We start from the raw sequence: 17,068 nt of genomic DNA, 5'->3' as shown, positions 1-17,068 counted from the left end.
TTTTATGTAACAATAATAATATTTAATAATATCAAGCCGAGATTGGTGATCGGTGATCTAGATCCCACGCAATCATTGCGACATATCATCTGGTAAGTGGATAAATATAGACTGATAAATATTTATGCATTGTGCTTGCTTTAATTTATATAATATAATAACTTTGAACTATACTGTACTGTATCGAGGGATTGATAGGAACAAACAGCGAAAAGGAATCCGAAAGTCAAAGAAAGCAAGGTCGATTTGTGATCGATTGGTGCTCGAAGGCACGCGCTAAGATATAAATCTTGATTGTTTCACCTCTCGGTTGGGTTAAGTTCTTTTATGTTATGTACTATCGACAATAATATAAAACATATACGATACACATAAACAGGTCCAGGTGATACTTGCCTATCAACAAGATTTACTAGTATACATACTTTTCTTATTAACGAGATTTTTATCGGACTGTTATTTACTTTTTTGATTTTGTTTAATGGTAAATGCTGCGCAACCTTTGGTCTATTTTATTTTTTATCTAGCAGTACCAATTATAATAATGCTATTTAATTAATTGATAGTTGTTTTATCTTATTTTGATAGTTAATAAACGATAGCAATAAATCATACGTCTCAATCAGGGTATTGAGATATATACTATGTAAGCACCCGGTTAACTTGAAGAAACACTTTGCCAGTAAAAAAGATAGTAATTAATTTTTAATTTGATATTGGCTTAATTAAAAAGTTTATGATACTTAATTACGAGTTATAATTTTTTTTTATAAAGTTTTTTGTGTTATTAATACTTAATGGGTTGTATTTTTTAGCCACGAGCTCCAGACATGTGACTGGCCACGTAATGTTGGTTGCCAAAGCAGTTCTGCTGCTAATCAGGATGTCGAAGATGAAGATCCTTTATTGGAACGGTAAGCTGTTTTTTTTATTTTTTTTTCTGACCAGTAATTTATAATAATTAATTCTGAACTATTTTCTTTAATTTTTTATATATTCAAAAAATGCGTAATGTCAAAACTATATACTAAAGAAGAATATCAATAATAATTGACATTTAGTAACTTTTTCACGAATTTTTCTCACTCTGAGAAATTACCATGAGTTTATTGGCTTTAAAAAATTATTTCTTCATTAGTATCTGATTAGAATTTGAAAAAAAAAAATATTTGATGTTTTTTTTTTTTTAAATTAATCATTTTTTTACTTGTAAAATTTCTAGAAAAAAAAAACAAAACGATTGATTGATTTTTTTTAGTTAAATATTTCAAGGAGACGATTGACAGATTAAAATTCGAAATCGTATTAAGCAATTTTTGTCTCATTATGTAAAAAAAAAAATAATAATGATAAAAACAATAATAATAAAAACGATAAAGATAATAATAATGATACAAAAAGTTGAGCAATAAAGTCTCAGTAGTCATTATAAATAGCAGACAAAAGTGTATATTCAACAATTTCACATAGTGCATTATGTTATTTTTGAATGAATGGAGAAAAATACATAAAGACCGACAATAATATATTACGGTGTACATAAAACGATGAGTTGTTATTCCAGAGTAAGTGAAACTGTCGGAAAATTTAATTCAACTGAGTTTACTACCGGTATATAGCTTAGTGCTTAGTAATTCACATTAGTATTAGTAGATCACCGAGGTGCCTGAAAATTAGGTCCAGTTGCATTATTAAGAAGAAAAAGTTTCTTAAAAGTTAATCGTGGTAATCTAGCGGAGTTTAGTGTTGGTGTGTTGCCGGAAACATTGCGCCGAGTCATGAGTATTATATACCAGATACCAAGGAATAGAGCAGGGAGCTCTGATTATAGTTGCGAGCACTCCTGGGAATCCAGGCTAACTATCCAAAGAGCCTTTTGATCTCGCTAATTTTCTTCCTTATACCCGTGGCCTCTTGCCCTCACTCCCCTGTAGCTACTTGCTGAGCGATGCTTTTTACATTCAATTATCGCACTCTTTACCTCAATAGCTCGTGGATATATCACATTATTTAACCGTAATTATGGTCATTGGCCCTCCATTACTAATCCCTAATACACTGTTATGTTATCGCTGTTTTCCTCCTCGTATTCACTCATCAGAGATTTTAAGGCGAAGCTTGTGGTTATGATTGCACACCTTTGACGCGAAACCGGGTGTGCTCACTTTTCTTAATATCATTTACCATATGTTATTATTTGGAGGAAAAATCATGCAATTGATGTGTTTTTCATTATGTAATAGTAAACATATATTACAAATAACAAACTTTAATTATTTTTCATGGTGTACGACTATTGATTCATTTTGTAAACAGAATATCTCTTCAAAAACTTGATAAAATATATTTTTTCTTTTTTTATAAGCTTTGGGTTTCTGTAATGTATAAATTTATTAAAAATCACTGTTAAAATCATTATCGTTTATTTATGTTAAGGTAGTTGGGTCATGCAAGGAATATTTCAAGAAAATTATGAATTTTTTTTTATTGAAAGATAAATATATTAATAATTCACCACCAAAATTTCAGATCAATTCACTACACCGTTTTTGAGTAATTAATTGTTGAAATTGCATCTTTTACACGTAGGGATATAGAGAGATGGTAAAGTTAGTATGAAATCTTCCGTACCACTCGTGTGATGTAAATAGATTCCAAATAGACATCAAATAGATTGATGAAAAACATCATTTTTAAATTATCAGCATCTACCAATTATTGACTAGTTAAAAAAAAAAAGCAATGAATTTTAAATTTTAAATTATCTATACTAATATTATAAAGAGGAAAGATTTGATTGTTTGTTTGTTTGTTTGTTTGTTTGTTTGGATTGAATAGGCTCCGAAACTACTGAACCGATTTGAAAAATTCTTTCACTGTTGGGAAGCTACACTATCCCCGGGTGACATAGGCTATATTACATCATAATTAATGTTAAAATTTTTGTTAAATACCCGTGCGAAGCCGGGGCGGACTGCTAGTTGAAGATAAATATAAGTTATCATTAAAATTGATTGCGTTTGATAAATTCACTAGAAATATAATTTTTACAATAAATTAATTAAAAATTCTAAATTTTAATTAACTATTTTTTTACTTATTTTTCTTTTTTTTTTATTTTTTAATTAAATTTTTAGTTTTCTTATTTCAAGATTTTTTTTTTCGGTACTTTCAAATTAATTGCAATCTAAGTTTGAAATTATATTATTAAAAATTTTAAACCTAGTATTTTTCAAGTTAAGAAAAATGACTAATATATAAATAATTTAATTTGTTCCAGAGCCGCAAAGGCAGAATCCCAGCAACGGCAGCATCAGCAGCGTCAACCAGTCCACCGTCAGCAGGTCCAGCTAACCTCTCCATCCCCGTCTCTGTCCCAAGCAACAGAGCGTCAATCTCGGCACCGTCCCCAGCAGCAGCATCAGCACCGTACGTACCCCGACGAGGAGTACGAGCCAGCATCGGAGATCGAAAGCGACCGTCAGCAGCGCGTTTACCGCGGCCAGCCATCGACGATCGGTCAAGTCCAACGAGACCGGGACGGCCTCAGGAGGAACATTATTTCCGTAAGTCCAACGCACCCGTCTCACCCCGCTTCCATCACATCTCCACCAACACCACCACAGTCGTCCGACGAGGACAATGATAGTGTGGGACACGAAACAACCGCGAGTCAAATGACTGCTTCCACAACAACTAAAGATCTCAACTCGCCTATCACAACTCTCACAACAACAACAACAACAACAACAACATCAATGTCTTCATCTTCGTCGTCGACTGCAAATTTCCCGGCGAGGTCAAACGTCGGTCAATCACGCGATAGAAAAGATTACGCGATCTATGAGGCAACCAGACGTAATTACATTATCGTCAGCTCGCCTTCACCTTTCAAGCTGCCTCCTCGAGAAGATACAGACAAAGATAAAGACAATTACGATGATGATCAACCGGCAGTAACGACACCTCAATCCATTAGAACGCCACCCGTGCTAAGTGATCAACCTTTCCAGGTAAATGTTGTTCCTGATCAAACTGTCAATTCTCCAAGCACTATCGACGCTCTTCCAGACGTCGACTCGACAGTAGTAAGTCACTCAACCTCTAATTCTAATTCTCAGTCCCAGTCGAGCAGGTTTGATGATCTAGAGCAAAACGAAATCTCAGTGAGCCCACCGGCGCCTCGAAAACACCCGACCTATGACTTTTACGATGAAACTATTGGCAAAAGTAATAGCAATTACATGATTGGCACGTCATCCTTGAGACCCAGAGTTAAATCACGAATAGCGAACCGAGGAAGGGAGAGATACCATGGCTCTAATTACGTTACCATGAAAGTCGTCCGCAAGCGGCCGGTCAGTGACCGAGACCAGGATACCAAGGATTCGTTTAAAAGTGACGTGACAGTTCCACTTAGCCGGTCAACAACTCCTTCTACCCAAACGCCTTCATCATCACCAACGACACCGTCATTACCATCAACATCAGCGGATCAGCGCAGAAATCAAAAGATCCTTCACTTGCCTCAAAAGGTCCTAGCCGCTACCGGACCCGGCAAATCCGACCGGTTAGACGATACACCCACGACATTAAGCCCGCTCAAGAGAGCCTACATAATGAGCAAGCTCCAGCAGCAACGAGATCAAGAAGACGTTGAAGGAAATGAAATATCCCCGGCTTCAGGTCTTCAACACCAGTACAAGTCTTTCGACTCGAAGAAACATGACATCAGACTGCCCCAGACCTTGACGGGCAATTCTTCTATCACTTCTACTACTTCTTCTGTTTCTAAGACTATGTTAACAGGAGCAGCAGGAGTTAAAGCTTCTACTAAAATTGTTAAGGCTACTTCTTTGTATCCCGCTAAAGTGGAACTCTCGACAACGCCAACACCATTCCGACATGTCCCGACAGCGGAGATTGAGAGGAATGAAATATCAGCGACATCCTTAAACCTGACACCGGTTAAACTATCGGTGGTAAATCAACCGAGAACTCGTCATGACAAAAAAGATCTGAGTGTATCTGCAGAAGCTTCTTCTTCTTCTTCTTCTTCTTCTTCTTCTACTACTACGACTACTACTATGAGTACTACTACTGATTCTTCTACTACAAGTGCTACTGCACTACGGCAGCAAAACTCAGGACAGCGTAGGACCATCACGACACTCGTAAGTCAAGTCCAACACGTTCCTTCAATTGGCTCTGACTTCTTCTATCGGGTTCTGAAACCTTCAATTCTAAACAATCCATCAATTACAAGACATCAAGATCTTCTTGGCAAATTTATTAATATTAATAACAGTAGAAAAATTATTAATAATAATATTAATAAAACAAAGTATTATTAACATAAAACAACTTAATTAAAAAAAATAAATAAATAAATAAATAAAACAATGACAAAATTAAACTGTGATCAATTGCAGACGTAATCGATTGTGTCACCGACCATCAATAATTAACTCGTCTGGCAGATGTCTCGTGTTTCCTTACGGCAACAAAATATTTAACATAATAAATGCCTCTCTGATATTTCCTACAGTATTTTGTGAAAGAATTATGCAAAATAACTCTAAAAATTAAATAAAAATAAAGAAGGAGCCGATGTATGTAGGATTAATGTACCTCAGTGCTGGTCGTTAAGTCAAGAGGCGACGTAAAGTAGCGTTCGACTAAACAAAACGGAAGACCCGTGAAATCGCGTGGGCCCGTTACGTGCGTGACGGTTTATCCATTTACGTCTCTGAAAGTATAAATAAAAAAAAAATATAAATCAAGTACCTAGTACCTAATAATAAAATAGTTAATACAGTCGACGCTCTCTGTATTGGACCTCTCTGTATTTGACCACATTCTTCCTCTGTATTTGACGATTTTACACAGCTCTTATGGACAAGGACGAGTCAAATACAGAGAATGGTCCTGTACGGGCGAGTCAAATACAAAGAGCGTTGACTGTAAATGATGGGCATTCTTAGTCTTAACTCTTACTCTGTACTGTATTATACTAGTTGATGTACATGTAGCACGTCTTTACTCCACCATTCTTTCATTCTTTCCATACAAGCTAATACCTACTCTTTCTCTCTAACGACCATCAAGGACTTCCTTTGTGGTCATTATTATTCTCTATTATAATTAGCAAGCTTCATTTTTTTAGTCTAACACTCAGTTTGTTTTATTCCAGGAGAGGGAGAAGGAAAGCTTTGCGCGCATTCAAACAGACAGTCCTTACAGGTAATTATTTTTATTTATGTATGCAATATACTGCTGCAACATGTTTCATGACATTTCATACTTATTAGCAATTATTAAATGCTTAAGATAATTTAAATGTTTGATCATTAAAAATTACCACAGAACTATTCCTTCGGAGAATCCACGTGTCGTAAAAACCACACCGTCGACACCTGCCGCTCCAGCTCCTACTATTTCAAAGGCCTACTATGATCATGATAGTTATCCTTACTATCTCTACGACGATGACGTTTCTATTTATAAGGACGATGGTGAGTTATGAAATTATATTTATTTGCATTAATTATTTTTATTATAAAAAAAAAAATCAGCTATTTAATTATGGATTATTATAAAATCTTCAATTTTTTAAATAATTTATCTCTTACAGATTATCCCCAGTACGCTCTTAACCAATCAGTACCAATCCAATCTCATCCTCCACAACAGCAAACCGTCCGTATCGCCGAGGTCACGCCAAACTCAAAGACTTACACGCAAAAGTCAAAGAAAGTACCCGCGAACGATGTTAATAAGTATAATTTCAATTCAGAAGTCACTGCCGCGGATTACGACATCTATGATAACCAGGTAATTACTGAGAACACTTTACTTCTATAGATTAAAGTTATTTGAAACTAGTAAGTTATTAAAGACTCGATAAATTGACTGTTTCTTAATATAAAATTAAAGTTTTCTTATTTTATTGCACGACTCATGATGCGAAGCATCAGAGAGTGCTTTACGATCGAAAAATTTTTTTTGCCTTATTTCGGCAGCTATTTTTTTATTATTATAATATTTTGCATACTATTGTCAAGATAATTTAAAGGAGATTAATTTGACACTTTTCAAAAATTGACTCAGTGCAATAGAAACGGAAAAAAACATCAAAATAGGTCAAAAAATTTTCCTTTCCGTCATGTATAAAACTCTAAAAACATTGTAACTTGCGAAAAAATGCATTAATTGATTAAAAATTTTTTTTTTAATTCTTTGAAAGAATTGTAGGTCAACGAATGCCAATGGCTAGGTAATTCAGTGTCGTTTATAAACAATTAATAAAATAAAACAAAAACCAGAAGACTGTATGTCTATACAGAGTGTCCCAGAAGTAACGGACGCCATTGTAGCATCTGATAAACAAAATAATTCTGAGACGAAAAGTCCTTAGCCATTTTTTAATCAGACGCATCGATAATTAATTATTAATTAAAATAACGTCCTTTTATGCGTTAGAGAGAGATCGCTAGTGTCAAGTCAAGTGCGTTCCAACGAAGACGCTTGCACGTGTGAATGTGTAAGTAAATATTTGTGACTACGTTAGCTATAGAAATTAGTTAGTCATACAGTTAGTTGTGTTTTTGTTTGGCACATACTTTACTGGACACTGGCGCTCTCTCTCTAACAAATAAAGAGACGTTATTTTTAATTAATAATTAATTATCTATGCGGTTAATTGAAAAATGGCTAAGGACTTTTCGTCTCAGAATTATTTTTTTCATCAGATGCTACAATGGCGTCCGTGACTTTTGGGACACCCTGTATATATTGTGTACTTTTATCTCACTAGAGCCGTTTGCGCATTATCGTGCTATTTTAGCTGTTTTATATATTTTTTTTTCACATTCTTTGTTTTATTCTTTGTTTTTGAGTTATTTTGATACTAAGCTAATTTCAATCAACCATCAATTTTAATAAATAGGATTATGAGTTGTGCATTATGAGTCGTGCACTTTTAGATTTTATAATAATAAAGTTAGCCGACATTTTTGATTTTTTTATTTTGTTTAATTTATTAAATTATAACTAAAAAATATTTTTAAAAAATTGCACTTATAGTTTTTTAAGTTTTTAACAGATAAAAAAAAATTTTTTTTTTGTTTTTTGTAATAATTCTTTAATAGAAAAAATCATAAAAATTTTTAGATGTCGGCTAACTTTATTTTCATTTAGATTTTCCAAACTTTTTATATTTATTCTCGAAAATAATTTTCAGGGTCACAAGAATAAATTCCATATCAACGATCAGCAGTCTTACAGGTAAGAATAATACTCACCAAAACAAAGCCCGTAAATAATTCAGGTAATTAATTATTTAAACTTTCATCTTACTGTTGATGCTACCCACGTTTAAAAATTCCCAGCCGTTGAACTCGGTGAATCTTGCATTTTATTAAAAGTAGTTAAATAAAGGATAGGCATATAAAGGTTTACTTGTAATTTATTATTTATTATTTATAATTTAAAATTTTATTAATGTGTAGGCCAAACAGCATCAGTCCTCAAGTGGTTCACGTGACGACACCAAATGCCATTGATGCTTACGTTCCATTAACGACGACGACTCAAGCCCCGCCGACGACAACTGCCCGTCCTTACACGACAGTAACTGTTCCAAGGTGTGTAGAATTCAACAAATAACAATTATGTTTAACATTTCACATTCATATCTCGTAAATCGTATCTTTACCTCACAACATACCTCACAATACAATGCAAGTATCAATATAACGGCGAATTAATGACAATAAATTACCATCATTGCGTTAATTTAAGGCCACGTAAATACAAACCCTTGTTTGGCCGAGACCTAATTTTAATTCATTAAATGCATTCAATCTTCACTTACATTCATTCCAAATTCAGCGACTCAAAAAATAAAATTTAATTGCTCTCCTTTATTCACTTTCACCCTAATACTTCATATTCTATCTGCAGTGAACAGTTACACATAAATATAAATATATGTGTATGTATGATATATATATATATATATATATATATATATATATGTTGTATTATTAACTTTCGTTTTCAATCCGGAAGTTGCATTAATAAATTCATTTTATTTAACAGCCGAAGCAGACAAAACGTTAACCGAGGAACTGCACCACCGTAAGTCATAATAACTCATGTAATAAAAAATAACAATTAAAGTAGTAATAACTACAATAATAATAATTATTATCACCATTTCTAAAATATTTAGCTCATCAAATGGTGACCTATTGAGAAATAAATGCACACATCAGTCGACAACAGTTAAATCGAGCGTTTATCCCATTAATTATCTTTAAGTTAATTGATCTTCAAACGTATTTGACATACTGATTATATAATTACAACTATTTACTATCTTTTAAGTGTTTACAATAATAAATACTGTAATTATTTGTAATCCATTAGCCTCGAATCAGCATTATATGGTTTTAATAATATTACAGGATTACATAAACGCCAATTTAAATGTTGCGCGGTATTTAAATTAAAATTTGGACCTTAATAGTCGTTAAAATTGAAAAAAAAAAAAAAAATTTAATTATCGAATTGAAGTTTATTTAAACTTTTAACAAGCTGGAATTTCTTTCATTTTTTATTAAATAAAACCCCGTTTTTATTCTAGACGACTACGCCCAACACTAAAACCATCTACGGAAATAGTCTCAAAGGCCCAGGAGTTTGTTGACATCTACAGACATCCACCATCAAGACCAGCGCCAATTTATCCTACGCCTCAGGTAGACAAACCAGCAGCCAAATGCCGCAAAGATGTTTGCTTACTTCCGGATTGTAACTGCGGCGGACCTGATATTCCAGGTAACCCACATATTTTTATTATTATATTTATTTATTCTCAATCATCAACGTCACCTTTTTGATTTAAGTACAAGTAATTACATCAAATTAAATGTCATTATTATTATAATTCATTTATTTATTTATTTTAGAATTACAAAATAATATTTTTATCGATTTGTTGACTATTCAAAAGAGTCTGTAGCAATAACGAATCGAGCGTTGCGAAACCGGTACATCATAATGGACATGACCACACGGACTATTTATAAATGTGGTTGGTCATTTATTTAAGATAAGATGAGTTGGTGTCTCTTTACTCAAACAGTTTTTATTTTAACTGTGTTTAAAAGACTGTGTAACGGTAGATTTGTAAAACAACTAGACACAGTGCTTGTTACACATTCGCCAATTCGCTAATAAGTGAAGCTTGTAATAATTGTTTTTTATTTTTTATTTTGTATTCATCCATCCGCTTGAAGCTGTTGTTATTATCATTATTATTATTGTTATTGTACTTAAGCATATGAGTAGATATATTAATAGTTAGCATATTTTAGCACAATGTGCGATGATGACTAATAACAAAGACTTTCATCGTTAGCCAATGTACAATTGAATATGGTACGTCCGAAAACCATTACATTACATTATATTGAGAACGTGGATGTCGATGCTGATGAAGAACAGGCATGTCAATTGTCTGCATCGCAATGTACTGCTTACCGAGTTCAGTTACTTTCACCGATTCTAATATTACATACGCTACGCATTGCGCGGGACATTCGAAAGTGAAATAGATCCGCATATATATCTCTACACATATAAATATAAATATACATATATATTTATATCTATATCTATATATATATATACTTTCATAGAATAGCGGAATACAGTAGAGCCCAATTAACGTTTTATTCGTCGCACGCCTCTACTCTGTGAATGTTCTCATGTGTAAAGACAATCACATTATGTCTCTAGACTAAGCTCAGACATTGTGCCCGGCTGAATATCAAAAAATTTTATACTTAATTTTATTATTTAAATTTCAAAAAAAGATAACAAATTTACTTTTAAATTACATTTCATGTGAAAGTTTTTTTTTTTTTTTTTTTTTTTTTTAATTTTGTAGAGATCAATATAATTATAATGTAATGTATTATTAACATAACTTCACTTTGGGTGAATTTAAGTTAAATTTCCTGTAAGCTATCCGTGATTTAGAGTCATTAATTCAATAGGTTATTTTCTAATATCAAAATATATTAGGTAATAATGAATGAAATATAGAATTTGATCTTGGTGTTATCATTTTTAACAATTTCTCTTGTCTAGAGACACAGAAAACAGATGAAAACAGTCACGCTTCGCGGTTATTTATATATAAAATCACAGCAAGGGAAAAACATAGATTGACCAGTGAAAAAACCAAACTTTCGACGGATTAAATTATAATTTAACTGTCATTTACCTTTTATTTATTTACGGATTAAATTAATTTATGAATTATTTATATTTATCTCAGCATTTATCTAATGAATAGTTTACTCGTATTGTCCTGGAGAGTTTAGTTTTCCGCGTTATCGGTTGTGTAGTTCATCATGAGATTAATGTAGCATTTAACGACCATGAAAACGGTATTGCCCTCGGCTTAAACCGTCTAATCAACAATAAGATCTATCGAGACTCGAGACGTTTTTATTATTGCACCTCTAGTCAATATATAATATATAATTCAGTAAATAGTAAATAAAATACATATGTAGTATCCACAGTATCTAATAATAATTCTCCAGATAAATACTGTACAGTGCTCCTCGAAAGTACAGAGCGGTTAATAAATAAGTATATACTTATCGCGTGGCTTATATAAAGTATAAATAAAAACCAACTAGTACACCGAGAATAGATTAATTTAAAAATTTAATCCACATACTTTCGAGTGATTAGATTTAATTATAATAATAGCAATACTTGGGGTAAAAATTTTCGGAAAAATTCATTAGATATTGAAATATCAAATTGAAAAATTCAGGTGGAATAGATGTTGAACAGACACCACAGATTGTTCTTCTGACTTTCGACGACGCCGTTAACGATCTTAACAAACAGCTCTACGAGGATTTGTTCGAACGGGGCCGGAAAAATCCAAATGGGTGTCCAATATCAGCAACTTTCTACGTGTCGCATGAATGGACTGATTATAGCCAAGTTCAAAACCTTTATGCCGATGGACACGAGCTCGCTTCTCACACAGTCTCGTAAGTCGCGTCAGCGAAGTTCGAGGCTCGGAGATTCTTAATTAAAATCAAAATAAAATCATCGCATTATATATTAATTACAATAGCTTTGGGGCAAACTCATCGGAAGAAATAATACAAAATACCGGCAAAACTTTTGTGGAAAAAAGTTGGCCTTAAAAAAAATTAAATTTTTACTTCTATTTCTTTTAACAATGTTAAAAAACTAATCTGGTACATGTACTAACTAAAAATTTCTTTTCTGTTCTTTCCTCTTCTTTGAATTAACCCAAACAATATCATGGCCTGAAAAAATCAATGCACTTCCTGGTGAATCTGATTATCCCCCGTGATCCCGACCTCCTAACACTGTAGGGGACTACTTGCCTGAGGAAATACCGCAGATAGTACTGCTGACCTTTGACGACTCGGTGAATGATCTGAACAAGGGCCTGTATGCGGATCTCTTCGAGAAGGGACGAAAAAACCCAAACGGCTGTCCTATCTCCGCGACATTCTACGTTTCGCACGAATGGACTGACTACAGCCAAGTACAAAATCTTTATGCTTCTGGGCATGAGATTGCCTCTCACACGGTGTCGTAAGTATCGCGTAATAATCATCATCATCATTTATTATCATTATTATCATAACAACCATACCATCATTTTAAAACACACGTATGATTTACTCATGTCATGCAAACGAGCCAAGTCTACAATCGTCTCTCATAATTTTACCTTGGTCTCTAATGCTAATGGTAAAAGCTTTGAACAAACACTAATTACAATCTTACAAAACACTTTTATTGGTTGATATATGATGATAAAAATAACTATAAGGAAATAATATAATAAGATTAATGCTTTTTAATATTAAATTTAAATACTAAAAATTACAATGGTAATGAATCGATCAGCCTCGTGCTCCTAATACAATTTTAAGTAGAAACAAAAAATTTTTTTTTAACTTTAAAATCATTAAAATAAGTTGATTAATTGATTAAAATACAGACGTAATAATGATAATACGATTACAAAATCCAGGCACAGTTTTGGCGAGCAGTTCTCAGCTAGGAAGTGGGCCAGAGAAGTTGCTGGTCAACGAGAAATTCTCGCTGCTTATGGTGGAGTCAAGTTGGAAGATGTCAAAGGAATGCGCGCTCCATTCCTCTCGGTGAGTTTTTTTTTTTTCCATGTAACCTGATTTATGGTTATTTATTGCACTCACTTCTCAATTCGACTTTAACGATAATATGTTTACATGTTTAATTATTTATTTATTTATTTATTTATTTATTCATTTACGGTTTTTGATAGGTCGGAGGCAACAATATGTTCAGAATGCTGTGGGAGACCAACTTTACATACGACTCCTCGATGCCGATCTATGAAAACAGACCCCCGAGCTGGCCTTATACTCTCGATTACAAATTATTCCACGACTGTATGATTCCTCCATGTCCGACGAGGTCTTATCCCGGATTGTGGGAAGTGCCTATGGTCATGTGGCAAGATCTTAACGGTGGTCGCTGCTCTATGGGAGATGCTTGCTCTAATCCGCCAACTGCTAATGGAGTTTACAAAATGCTTATCAAAAACTTTGAACGTCATTATACTACTAACAGGTAAGTTAAATTTTTTTTTAGTATAATATTATTATTATTATTATTATCACTTTATAGATATTTTCTGACGTAAGTCATTAAATTTTCAGTTTATTGGCTATTCAGTCTAATACAACAATTTTTTTTTTATTTTTTCGTAATATTGTTAGCCTGTATTTCCCTCCAGGCATAAACAATTTATCCTTAATTCATATCTAAATTTGTTATTAAACATAAATTTGACTGAAAAAATTATTTGGATGACCCAGACCAGGACTCGAATCTAGATCTTTTGGTTACGCGTCAAAGGCTCTACCTTTTAAGCTATCCGAGACATTATGCATTTGGTTTTTTATATTTATTTTTTTATTTTTTCCAAAGCAATATATAATATTTAGTAATAGTTCAAAGAAAAGATATTAATTATGTTAAATGATATTTAATAATATAATAAAACTATAATATAGTTAATAAATTAGCTCATTATTTAATTTATTATTATTATTATTATTATTATGAGTTTTACTTGTATACCGTTTTCTGGTTTTTACAAGGCTAATTGTCTCAGCTTCTCCGCATATAGTCTTTTTCAACTCTTTATTATCAACATATGCTCCGCTCTATCTTTCAACACAATCTTTCAACTCTTTTATTGTCAACATGTTCTCCGCTCTTTTTATAATCAACATGTTCTCCACTTTTTATTATCAACATGTTCCCCGCTTTTTATAATCAACATATCATTTCGCACATAATTCTATTCTCAATGCGGCTGTGGACCGACTTGTGCTTTCTGTACTGTATTTACCCTATTCCTCACCCCTTTCTATCGGTTGTTGGAATAGTGGCGATGGGGAAACCACAGACAAAACCCATGCCAGTACAGTCGGCTACCGGAGCGATCTCCGACGGTTGGTGTTGGAACTATTCGAACAACCGTCGGGGCTCGAACCCTTGCCCCACGACATGATGCACGAACGAACTAACGGGATAATGACTTAGTCCGCTCGGCCATCATGCCGCTCATTAATTAATTTATTTAAGGGAATAATTAGCATTTAAGAATTAAAGCTTTGGTTTATATAAAGTCATTATATATTATATTAAATAATATTGTTCATACTCTGTTACTATCTTCAACTCTGTATTTATTGAATAACCCTGTTATTGGCCCTCAGGGCTATTGGGTTTAAATAAAAGAAATAAATAAATTAAGTATTTTTGATAATAGCATCATGTGATGACAATTCAAAACAAAATTATATTAATGTTCAAGTTGTTTAGAAGGATATTGTTACTTATCTATGTATAAAGAAAAAGTTAAAAATAAAATCCTTTTTCAAAACCAAAACCAAACAAAAAAAGCTATCCGAGACACATTTGGCGCGTAACCAAAAGATCCAGGTTTGAGTCCTGGTCTGGGCCGTCCGAATTATTTTTTCAATCAAATTTATCTTTAATGACAAATTTAGATATGAATTGAGGATAGATTGTTTATGCCTGGAGGGAAATACAGGCTAACAATATAATGAAAAATTAGAGAAAAAAAAAATAGTTGTATTAGACTGGATAGCCAAATAAACTGAAAATTTAATGACTTACGTCAGAAAATATCTATAAAGTATTATAAAAACCAGTCTTTAGAGAAAATAAATATTAAAATTATGATATTTTTATAATAAAAATTTTTTTCTTTTTTAATAATTGCTAATATTTGTTTGAATTATTATAGAGCACCATTTGGTCTATTCTATCACGCTGCATGGTTTACTCAACCACACCACAAAGAAGGATTTATCTCCTTCTTAGACACAATCGTTGCCATGGATGATGTCTGGGTAATAACAAATACCCAAGCTATTGAATGGGTCAGAAATCCGACGCCTCTTGCTTTATTAGATACTTTTGAACCATTTGGATGTAACTACCAGGTAAATATTGGATTTATTTTATTTCATCATTTTTTAATATAAATTTTTAAAACTTTCAAGTAGTCTTATTAATTTTTTTTATCAATTACAAAAAATAGGGACGACCTAAAAAGTGTAATAATCCAAAAGTATGTAACCTCTGGCACAAGAGTGGCGTGAGGTACATGAAAACGTGCCAACCTTGTCCGGATATCTACCCCTGGACGGGCAAGACCGGAATCCGCAGTAGCCGCATCGACAATGACATCGAAAATTGAAATAATTAATATTAATGATTTAAAATAAAAATTAATTTATATAAAAACAAAGGTAAAAAAAAACTAAATACACACGTGACATTGTTATAATAATTGATAATTGAAAAGCAATGAAGAGAAACCCACCAGCAATTTATATTATTTATAACAAACATACAAACGTTAAAATTGGTTTTTTTATAACTACGATTAGAATACGTAACAATATTCTTAATTCTTTTCTTAATCAATTTGTCCACGTGTGGATTCACGCGATATTATAGACATCTGCGGACAATTTATCAAGGCGCTGTGTCAAATACTACCAGCTGAGTACGTCAATGTGGTTTTAAATACATAGATAATAACAGTTATTATTCTTTAGATTAATATTTGATTTTAAATCCGTAATCTTCATCTTTTAATCATAAATTTATGTATAAAAATAAAAATAAAAAATGCTACGGATAATATTATACAACAATGCCATAAATATAGTATAAACTTTCGAAAGTAAATAATCTGACGCTTATTAATGTATTCTGTGACTGGTATTATATTTAAATTGATGCAAACACGAATTGCTGTTCAAAGATAAAAAAATTATTTTTTTATTTGTTGTCAAATCCATCAATTAAATCGGGACTCATTAAATCAAAAGTGTTTTTATTAACACACACACACACACTTATTTGTATATAAAAAGATTGGCTCAAGATCTGTCTCGATTTGATAAATAAAAGCCTTCTTGGCGTACTCGGCTAATTTTATAGTAGGTAAATTAATAAAATAAAAATACAATAAAATACGTACGTACATTTAAATAATCAGGTGTCGTATCGTAAAGCTATAAAATGAAAGTACTTATAGCATATTAATATAACCGAGCATACGGCAAAGATATGAGATCACATGAGATATGATATATAAAATGAAAAATAAAATACAATAGTAACGATGTAACATAGATTTTATTGTATTTTGCTGAGTGTTCAGTTATTTGTGCCGATTAATATGAGATTTTTAATTATTTAATAGCTCAGAATGTAAGTTACGAGTTACTAGGCGCAGATGCGATGAGGGCGGATGTTTTCGAGTGACCGTGTTTGCGAGCATGGTTGCTATACAAAATACAAATGTCGCTAGACATTGCAATAATTTAGTTAAGTACTTATTGTAATTTTTGATGTCTTTATAATAAATTTATCTATAAATTTTCTTTTTAATTAA

The 17,068-nt window shown here is 32.5% G+C and overlaps 1 protein-coding gene across 4 annotated transcripts in view; it reads left to right on the top strand.

The window, feature by feature from the left end:
• The window catches only part of LOC123275071 (mucin-12), a 48,182-nt gene extending 31,114 nt beyond the window's left edge, over positions 1-17,068 (top strand). The window contains exons 3-17 of one of the 4 annotated variants that reach the window (XM_044742974.1): positions 816-914; positions 3,281-4,013; positions 4,122-5,174; positions 6,194-6,243; positions 6,367-6,515; positions 6,635-6,834; positions 8,243-8,286; positions 8,511-8,645; positions 9,103-9,141; positions 9,650-9,843; positions 12,441-12,666; positions 13,112-13,241; positions 13,385-13,692; positions 15,404-15,602; positions 15,701-17,068. In XM_044742974.1, the coding sequence (XP_044598909.1) occupies positions 816-914; positions 3,281-4,013; positions 4,122-5,174; positions 6,194-6,243; positions 6,367-6,515; positions 6,635-6,834; positions 8,243-8,286; positions 8,511-8,645; positions 9,103-9,141; positions 9,650-9,843; positions 12,441-12,666; positions 13,112-13,241; positions 13,385-13,692; positions 15,404-15,602; positions 15,701-15,859 (3,718 nt within the window). In that variant the 3' untranslated portion in view covers positions 15,860-17,068. Of the gene's footprint in view, positions 1-815; positions 915-3,280; positions 5,175-6,193; positions 6,244-6,366; positions 6,516-6,634; positions 6,835-8,242; positions 8,287-8,510; positions 8,646-9,102; positions 9,142-9,649; positions 9,844-11,860; positions 12,087-12,440; positions 12,667-13,111; positions 13,242-13,384; positions 13,693-15,403; positions 15,603-15,700 lie in introns of all 4 variants that reach the window. The other 3 variants (XM_044742972.1, XM_044742971.1, XM_044742973.1) reach the window with 3 other exon arrangements.

Source organism: Cotesia glomerata, linkage group LG1, assembly GCF_020080835.1.
Source record: "Cotesia glomerata isolate CgM1 linkage group LG1, MPM_Cglom_v2.3, whole genome shotgun sequence".
In the NCBI taxonomy this organism is placed as follows: domain Eukaryota; kingdom Metazoa; phylum Arthropoda; class Insecta; order Hymenoptera; family Braconidae; genus Cotesia; species Cotesia glomerata.
The sequence above is the reverse complement of the archived record's forward strand: the minus strand, read 5'-3'. Positions and strand labels throughout refer to the sequence as shown.